At 41.1% G+C, this 10,021-nt stretch overlaps 1 protein-coding gene across 1 annotated transcript; it reads left to right on the top strand.

Moving 5' to 3' along the window:
* The first annotated feature begins 729 nt into the window (after positions 1-729).
* LOC117830248 (galanin receptor 2a) lies at positions 730-4,484 on the top strand. The gene is given in 4 exon segments (XM_034708282.1): positions 730-1,030; positions 1,032-1,142; positions 3,710-3,781; positions 3,783-4,484. Coding segments are annotated over 4 exon segments (987 nt in total). The 5' UTR covers positions 730-775; the 3' UTR covers positions 4,332-4,484.
* The last annotated feature ends 5,537 nt before the right edge of the window (positions 4,485-10,021 follow it).

Below are 10,021 nucleotides of genomic sequence, written 5' to 3' on the forward strand. Positions count from 1 at the left end.
TGGCTGAGAAACAGACTGAAACTGAAACTGATGCCTCTTTTGACCCTCAAAAGTAAACAAGACTATCCAAACAACACTGAACCTCTTGTTTTCATTTCTAATGCCTGAATTCGCTCTGAGGGGGTAGGTGTCAGACCACATGATTGACATCTTGCTTTAGAAACACCCTGTTTTGGCTGTTTTCATGGCAAATAATCACACTGTGTGATACATCTAAATGTTAAATAGGTTATTGTCTAAAGACACAAATTTGCATGTACAGGATACTAGATAAGATGTATCACTTTGTCCACAAGGGGGCGCCAGAACCGATACAAACCAAAAGTTCCACACAGCAGCTTTAATTCTATTTCTTTTTATTTAATTTTACTTTATCTTACCTTTTATCATTACTATTATTATTGGGGTTTTTTTTTCACCATGTAAGTACAACTGTTGTATTCCCCTGTCCTGTGTTGTAAGCTGCTGGAATATAAGAATGTCCCTCAGAGGGGATCACTAAAGAATCTGATCTGAATCACTCTTCTGATGTCTCTGTCAATCATCATTAATCACCTGGAAGTTATTAAATAAAATACAAAAATTAAATAGGAAGAAAAAGGATGAAATATGTATAAAATGTGGTTGTTGTGGATTTGTCACGCCTGGATCAGATGATCCGGTCTGTCTCCTGTTGCGTCTGGATGAAAAAGCTGCGCGCGCAAAGCAGACGCGCGTCTTTACGAGCCGAGCGCGCGTGCTGCTGGACCTGGACTCCCTCCAGACTGAGTGAACCATGAATGAACACAACATGAAGATGGATCTCCTCTCCGTGAACTCCTCCTCGTGGAAAGCCGAGTCCGTGGTGGTCTCTCTGGGGTTCTCTCTGATCTTCCTGCTCGGCACCGTGGGGAACTCTCTGGTCCCGGCGGTCCTGTTCCGTAACGGACAGATGAACCACAAGACCACCAACCTGTTCATCCTGAACCTGGGGGTCGCGGATCTGTGCTTCATCGTGTTCTGCGTGCCCTTCCAGGCCACCATCTACACGCCTGGATGAGTGGGTGTTCGGAGCCGTGCTGTGTAGAGTCGTGCACTTCATCATCTTCCTCACCATGTACGCGAGCATCTTCACTCTGACTGCTGTCTCCATGGACAGGTGTGTACAGGAGGAGGATGCATGCTGCACATCACCTCACACAGAGACCTGTAGAAGTCCAGTCCTGCAGGTTCAGGAGCTGATATGACGTTTTTAAAGGTTTACATGCATACAGAGTCATGCAATTTAATATCTCTATCCTCATTGTCTCTGCTGTAAAGAAGACAGTTTGTGCTCTTCTCTTAAAGTCTTAATTCCTCCTGTTTGACTCCAATCAGCAGTGACTGATGAACCTTTTCAAAAACACGTACGCAAACAAACAATCAAACAATCATGTAAACACATCAGCTGCAGTCGAGGCTCATTTAGTGTCCTGGTATGCACATCATCATATCATTTCCTGCATCCTGTTTTAAATGATTGTTTGAAACTATATCATCGCTCCCCTGCAAAAAGAGAGCACCTCTTTATCTCTGTTTTTACATGAGTGCAAAAATCCTTCATGCAGCTTTGATCTGGTTTCTGCAGATTTATTCACAGCACAAAAATATAAGTTGGAGAAGAAAGTTTCAGTGAACGCCACCGCCTTCAGATTTCCAACATCTGCAAACTTTAAACTAACATACCAGAGATGCGTTCAGCAGTGGCGTTCTGGGGAGGGGCGAACAGGGGCCCAGTGCCCCTGTAAAACTGAACCTGGACCCCCCTGTGGCCCCCCCTCCACACCAAAATAATATACAAGAAAAAAAAGCTTCGGTATCGCGCCGGACGTTACAGGCGGGACACATGCGTGTGGTACTTGGTTCCAGTCCCTTAGAGCGCTAAGGGACTCATGTTGAGTGTAAACCTCCAATCAGCTGCTGTCAGTCTGCATGTTGATCTAGTACACAGTAGTCTATATGTCTAGTATAAAGGGATGCACTGATGTTTTGCCAGTTTGTTCTCAGCCGGTCCTCGCCCTTCTCAGTCTCTTTTGTAAGGGTTGAATGTGTCCCTCTGACAACACCCTTGGCCCCAGCCTGCCCCCCCCCCCCCCACCCCCCCCCAGTAAAATTGGTCTAGAACCGCCACTGGTGTTCAGACCAAATCCGAGTGTTATCTTGTAACCCAATTACATAAATGTCAAAGCAATCATGCAAATTGAACCATTTGTGTGAGATGATGTATTAAATGCCGAGTTGTGGAAACCCACCAGCGTTGACGATCTCCTGATGTCCATGAGTTGCATCAGATTTGGTCCGTCAGAACTCCATTCATGAACCAAGCATTCAAATATGTGCATGTTTCATCTTGTAGAGAGAAACTGACCAAGCATGCTATCATCTTTAAATCTGCAACCATGATTTAGTCGTTTTAGCATTAGCACAGTTGTTTGTACTCGTGCAGAGTGCTCTGTGTGCTCATTGGTCAACGTGGAACAAATTATAGACGACAGAGAGAAAATCAAACATGCAGATTTTCTGTCTGGAGGCGTCCTAGATGTGGACTTGATTTTGGTTCACCATGACCCTAGACTGTGATAAATGGGTGTAGTCTCCGTGACGTCACCCATCTGTTCCTGAGCGCAGTTTTGAAGCCATTTGTCAATGGGTGCCATATTGGAAATGCTGAACTCAACCTAACTTCTGTAGAGCTAGTGTGACGTAAAGAGGCGGGCCTTCAGCCTCCTCGCTAACAGCTACAGGGTGCTCACCTGTCAATCAAGTCAGCCACGCCCTTATTTGGGCAAAACTCTAAGTTTAATATCCATCCATCCATCCATTATCTTGACCGCTTATCCCATTAGGGGTCACGGGGGGCTGGAGCCTATCCCAGCTGGCTTTGGGCGGAAGGCAGGGGTACACCCTGGACAGGTCGCCAACCTATCACAGGGCTAACACAGAGAGACAGACAACCATTCACAGCACACACTCACACCTACGGGCAATTTAGAGTGATCAATTAACCTGGTGAGCATGGTTTTTGGACTGCGGGAGGAAGCCGGAGAACCCGGTGAGAACCCACGCATGCATGGGGAGAACATGCAAACTCCACACAGAAAGGCACCTGCCCGCCGGGGATTCGAACCAGGAACCTTCTAGCTGTGAGGCACCAGTGCTACCCACTGCACCACCGTGCAGCAGTTTAATATCTTCATAAATAATGAGTTATAAAAATTCCACCCGTCCAGTGTGTGCTGATAGAGAAATGAGCTTTCCAGACCTAAACAATTTTGAACCAGGCTGTAAACCATGTTTATTTCTGCTGTAAAGATCGTCTCTTTCAATGGGTGTGTATGTGGTTTCCTGGTGTTTCTGCAGTCACCTCTAGTGGACGCTTGATGAACTGCAGTTGTTAGCACTTCCCCATGGGCTTCATATTTTAAGACCAGAGGTTGCCGCTTGATCTATGACACACTAGGCAGGATAAAAAGTAAGATTTTTGGGGCCAAAGAGTCCCGACACCTCTACGTTTGCTGCATGGAGCCATAGTGGTGATAAAGACGTGCAGTTTGACCTCAGCGTTCTGAAATCCAGATAAGATAAAGTTCAGTTTCACGACAAATCAAATCCAGTATTGGCATTTTGAAGATGTAGATTTGTTCCTACCCTTCAATAATAAACATTACATGTTCTCCCTCTACCCTCACAGGTACTGGCCATCTGCTACCCACTCCGCTCCAGACAGATGCGAACGCCAAAGAACGCCCTCACCTCCATCTGCCCTGGTCTGGCTCCTGGCTCTGGTCTTCTCTGGTCCGTATCTCAGCTACTACTCCCAGATGGACCTGGGCGGCTCTGTGGTCTGTATTCCCGCCTGGGAGTCCAGACCCCGCCTCATAATGGACACGTGCACCTTCGTCTTCGGGTATCTCATCCCCGTCCTGGTGCTCGGCCTCACCTACGCTCGCACCATCAGGTACCTGTGGACCAGCGTGGACCCGGTGAAGGACGTCTCCGAGTCCAGGCGGGCCAAACGGAAAGTCACGAAGATGATCATCATCGTGGCCGTCCTGTTCTGCCTCTGCTGGCTCCCTCATCACCTCGTCATCCTCTGGATGTGGTTCGGACACTTCCCGCTCAACCACGCCACCTACGTCCTGCGGATCCTGTCCCACCTGGTGGCTTACACCAACTCCTGCCTCAACCCCATCGTGTACGCGCTCGTCTCCAAGCACTTCAGGAAGGGCTTCAGGAAGGTGTTCAGCTGCTCTCTGACGAGGAGGGAGGTGAACAAGGTGCACGTGGTGCAGGCGGTGAACACCGGTCAGTAGCGAGGAGACGTTGAACTGAGGACGATGGCGAGGAAGAGGAGCAGAAGCCAGACGAACAACACCGAGGAGCTGTTAATACACGATCTAAGATCCCATCGGCTGTTATATCACAGTGCAGCCAGCGGTTAGTGATAAACCACTTCCTGTCAGGTTGTTTACAGTCCAGTTAGCATCTTGAGAAGCTGATGTGTGTTCAGATCAAAACACACCTCTTCAAAATAAAACCATCATTTATTATTTCATTTTAACCCCAGAGTAGCGCCTGGTTATCTGTTTCTGGTGAGTCTCAGTTTCACTGTAAATAGTAAGTTACACTCGGCTTCACTCAGACTTAGTTCAGCCGTATGAACCTGAACAAGAAACCAGTTCTCTTGTAATTAACGGGTCTTAAATTCCTTCAGAGGAGAAGATGTTTTATCGCTCGGGTCTGTCATGTTTGATTGGGAACAGATTGTTCGCCGCTCTTGCATGAAGGTTTCTGATTTTAGAGATGAATACGTAGACACGTCAGATTTACCCCCGATGTCATAATCCTGGATTGTGTTCCTCCTGCTTTTGCTCTCCATACAGACTGTTTCTCCTGCAGACACCAAAGTCAAACCAAGAAGACTTCTGTAAATAGAGACAAGTCTTTTAGTTGCATAAGAGTGCAAAAGTTTTAAAGGTGACATATCACACTTTTTTCATCAATATATCAGCACTCTGTTTTCCCTCTGACCACGCCCCCTCAGGAAGTGGGTGTGGCCTCGGCTGTCCGGCACGTTGATCTAATGTTTACATGTTGGCTGAATATACACGGCTGCTCACAGACCCGCGTTACTTCAACCCTCTGAATCTGATCCAGAATCTGATCCTGACGGAGAGGCGCCTGCAGCAGGACCTTTCTGAACCATTGGTCACAGATTTAGTGTTTCTTGTTGTTTTATTTGTCAGTATGTTGACGTGTGTCTTGGTACACAGCTACAGCTACGAACATGTAGCTATGCTAACTAGCGCTAGCACTTATCCATGATAAATAAAAATCATCCACTAGATCTTCAAATCTGCAGACGTGGGGAGTCAAAGCGACCTTTGTGTTTATTAAGACAGCCTACAACTAGCATGCCTCCCTCCTAAGCTCCTTGTTAGCACACATGTGTGCAGGGAATGAAAAACGGAGGAGGGGTTGAGTTGTATTTTATACAGTCTATGGGCTGAACAAGCTCCGAGCTCTGACTTCCTGTTACAGACCGGATGGCGTTGTTACGTAACAAAACACTGAAAACTGAAACGGCTGGTTTCAGCACACATTTACAGAAAGGTGGAGAAATCAGAACAGGGACAGAATGGATTCTTTTCATTCTCGGGGGGTTTGTAGACAGGGACACAGATTTCAGGGAGAGAACCATTTAAAAGTCCATTTTGCATGATATGTCACCTTTAAGCCAAAATTCAGATCCACATGCACATATTCTACTTTTTTTTATGTAGCATCTGTAAATAGAAACAAGTCTTTTAGTTGCATAAGAGTGCAAAAGTTTTAATTCCACTTGACGAAAGGAACTTGTGAAAGCAGGACCAAAATAAGACGACGAATGCAGAAGTGGAATATTTCAGGGAAACTGCAGCTGGCTCGTTACACCTTGTGACCTCAAGGAAACAAATGTTTGAGGCGATGTGATTGTGATGATCAAACCACGTATTCATGGATCAAGGAATGCAGCGTCTTCACTTTGTTCCCCTGACGAGCACCACGACTCCAGAGATGCAACAAAATGCTCGGTCAGTCATTTTCCACAGCTCCAAAACTCGTGCACCAATCGCCCTGAAATTGGGCGCAGCCATTCAGGATCCCCAGAGGTGTAAAGGTGGACGGACTTTAATGAGCTTCTCTTTCAGTGCCACAACATGGGAGGAGTTTTTGTTCTGCAGTTCTATAAGAAAAATCTTTGAACTTCAAGGAGAGAGGGGACAAGAATGATGATGATGTGTCGCAGCGAGCGCCACGTGTGACAGGAGATTTATGGGTGGAGGAATGCAACCTTTAGAAACCTTTGAGTAACTGCAGCACCGCTCCGGGGAAGAAGAAGAAGATGGTTGATGAAGAGGGAGGGTGGTTGCTCTGAAATTTGGGCCAGACTTTCATGATCACCAGAGGAAAAAGCCTGATCACCTCAATTACCCCCTGACTTTCTCTTCAGCCAACATTTGGTTGACATTTTTGTGTTTTGATGGATTGATGTTAGGTCGATGCATTTGTGATCCCCTGAGGAAAGGCCCACTGAGGCTGCCTTTTTTTTAAATACCACTATGAAGATGAAATTTTTGATTTTGGTGAACCGTCTCAGAAAAATGTAAACTGATTGCATTGATTACAGTTCAGATATTCATGGTCCCCTGATGCATCACTTCTAATGACTTTGCTGATTGTTCTGTACCATTTGCACCCAATAATATAATGCAATGTCATCACTGCAACTTTTATTACAACTCATTAACATTTATTTTGTGGTTGTAATATCAGAGAAGGAGATTAAGATGTAAGAAAAGAGATGAAGTCAGTTTGAGAGGTGTAGCGAGCCCAGCGACTTACTTATATGTGTTTAACAGCAGGCATGTGGCAAAGCTGCCTTCAAAATAAAAGCCCAGGAAAAAAAAAAGTCTGCTATAATCAACAGAAAAGAAATAGAAACCCAACCCATATATTAAACACATCAAAGTTAAGAAAAGTAAATATGTTTTTACACATTTTAAACTTTTAAGGTGTCATTTACAGGTGGTTGACTTCTGTGTAAAATTCAAAGTCAGCATTAACTTATATTTTATATTAGATAAATAGTATTCTCTATTTAATTCAAGCAGCAATCTTTTTTTCTGGCTGTATACAATTTTTACTGCAAGGGTTCAAATATAAAAATCTCAAAGCTGCTCCTCTAAACAAATCAACCTGATCTGCCTCTTTTAATTTGAAGGAGGAGTCTATAAGAATTCAACTTCCTGTATCTGTCATTTTTCAGAGACTAGCTTGCTGAGCACGTGGTGATACAGCATCTTATTTCAGGGCTGCAATCATTCCAGAAACCACTTTTCCTGTCACCAATTTACAAAAAAAACAAGTGCAGAATAAAATCGCCTACTGTCCCTTTAATTGCCGCTCAAAGTGTATTATATTAGATAGGAGAAAAGGTGTTTACAAAGTGCTTCACTCAAAGGCAAAGTCAGGAAAAAGTAGGCATTGCAACGACACATGATAATAATTAAATGTAGGAACAGATCAGTCCTGTTTGATGTGGGTCACTGGGGTCCCAAAAACGGCCCGCCAAAATAAGAGTTCATAGACGGGGTGACTCACTTCAGTTCAGGATGTAAAAGCAGAGATGGGTCAGGAGGATGTGGGTGGTGTTGGACTGTTGATGGTTATAGACAGATTTCCATCATTAACATCAGCCTGTTGTGTTTCTGATGTAGCAGTGTAAACCTGGAGTGTTCAAACCTCTGAGGATAAGCTGAGTATCTGTCTGTCATGTTGTTTCTGTAACGTGCAGTATAAGAGATGTTATGTTGTGTATCCATGCATGCTCACAGTGTTATCCTGCAGTACAAAGAACCACATTTAAATAATAAAACCATGAAGTCGTTACATAACCGCTCTCTGTGTCTGCTTAGCAACAAGTGACGACTTCTGTCATCAAGTGCCTCGATGCCTTCAGGCTGCAGCTCCAGGAGAGGTCACACCTTACGTCATAGATATAAACACATCATGACCACCTGCCTGATAAAGTGTAGCCCCCCTCTTACCTCCCTGACCTGAAGAGACACGGACTCCTGTAGACCTCTGAAGGTGTGCTGTGGTTTCTGGCTCCAAGACGTGAGCAGCAGATCCTTTGTTCCTCCTGGCCTCCTTCTTCCATCGCTCTGTGGTCCACCTCTGAGGCTCACCTGTCATTATAGGAGCTTTAGAAGGTGGACAGGAGTCAGCATGGACAGCTTGACCGGTCTGCAGATAGACTTCACTCCCCACGTGCATCTATGAGCTTTGGCAGCCATGACACCTTTATTTCTCCCTTGGACCTCTTTTAGTTTCACAGACCCCTGCAGACTGTCGGGCGCTGTTTGTAAAGTTTTGCTCATTGAAAATAATTAAATTCTCCACATGTAGCTCCAAAACGTCAGAAAAATGTAGAGTGAATTTTTAAAAGTCACATTTTTATCACATTTAGAGGAACATATGTGATCTTCTTCACATTTAATTTTGTTGTGAAAAAAAAGTGGGAATTTGCAAATTAGCCAAATATTTTGGATCGCAGAGCAACATTTATATTTAACATTTAACATTTAGATTTAACAATAACATTTGAATTTAACATTTAGATTTAACATTTAACATTTAGATTTAACATTAACATTTAGATATAACATTTAACATTTAGATTTAACATTAACATTTAGATTTAACATTTAACATTTAGATTTAACATTTAGATTTAACATTTAAATTTAACATTAACATTTAGATTTAACATTTAGATTTAACATTTAGATTTACAATAACATTTAGATTTAACATTTAACATTTAGATTTAACATTAACATTTAGATTTAACATTTAACATTTAGATTGAACAATCAACATTTAGATTTAACATTTAGATTTAACATTTAGATTTACAATAACATTTAGATTTAACATTTAACATTTAAATTTAACATTAACATTTAGATTTAACATTTTACATTTAGATTGAACAATCAACATTTAGATTGAACAATCAACATTTAGATTTAACATTTAGATTTAACATTTAGATTTGACATTTAGATTTAACATTCGACATTTAGATTTAACATTTAGATTGAACAATCAACATTTAGATTTAACATTAATATTTAGATTTAACATTTATATTTAACATTAATATTTATATTTACAATCAACATTTATATTTAACATTTATAATGAGATTTAACATTGATATATATATATAAGATTTATATTTAACATTTATATTTAACAATCAACATTTACATTTAACATTTATATTTACCAATCGCCATTTATATTTAACATTTAGATTTATATTTAACATTTAGATTTATATTTAACATTTAGATTTAGCATTTAGATTTATGTTTAACATTATATTTACAACTTAGATTTAGCATTTAGATTTAACAATCAACATTCATATTTAACATTTAGATTTATATATAACATTTTTATTTAACATTTATATTTATATATAACATTTATACTTATACATAACATTTACTGTATATTTAACATTTAGATTCAGATTTAACATTTAGATATAACATTTAGATGTATATATGACATTTATATTTAACATTTATATTTATATATATCATTTGTTTAACATTTAGATTAAACATTTTTATTTATATTTAACATTTTGATTTAACAGTGATTGTTTTCACAACAAAATGAAACATGAAGAAGATCATATATTGCTCTAAATTTAATATTTAAATATATTCAATGAAATCAATCAAATCAAAGTTCCACACTGCAGGAAGACACTCAAAAGGAAACATAAATGTTAATAAATCTAAATTAATGCAACGATCAAAAAGAAGTGAAGCTACAGCTTCTGCAGCAGACGAACATTTTAATATAAATATATATAATAAATATAAATATATAATGAGTTATCTGGTTATAGATGATCCTCTCTTCCTTTAAATATGTGATG

This window comes from Notolabrus celidotus, chromosome 18, assembly GCF_009762535.1.
Source record: "Notolabrus celidotus isolate fNotCel1 chromosome 18, fNotCel1.pri, whole genome shotgun sequence".
Lineage (NCBI taxonomy): Eukaryota > Metazoa > Chordata > Actinopteri > Labriformes > Labridae > Notolabrus > Notolabrus celidotus.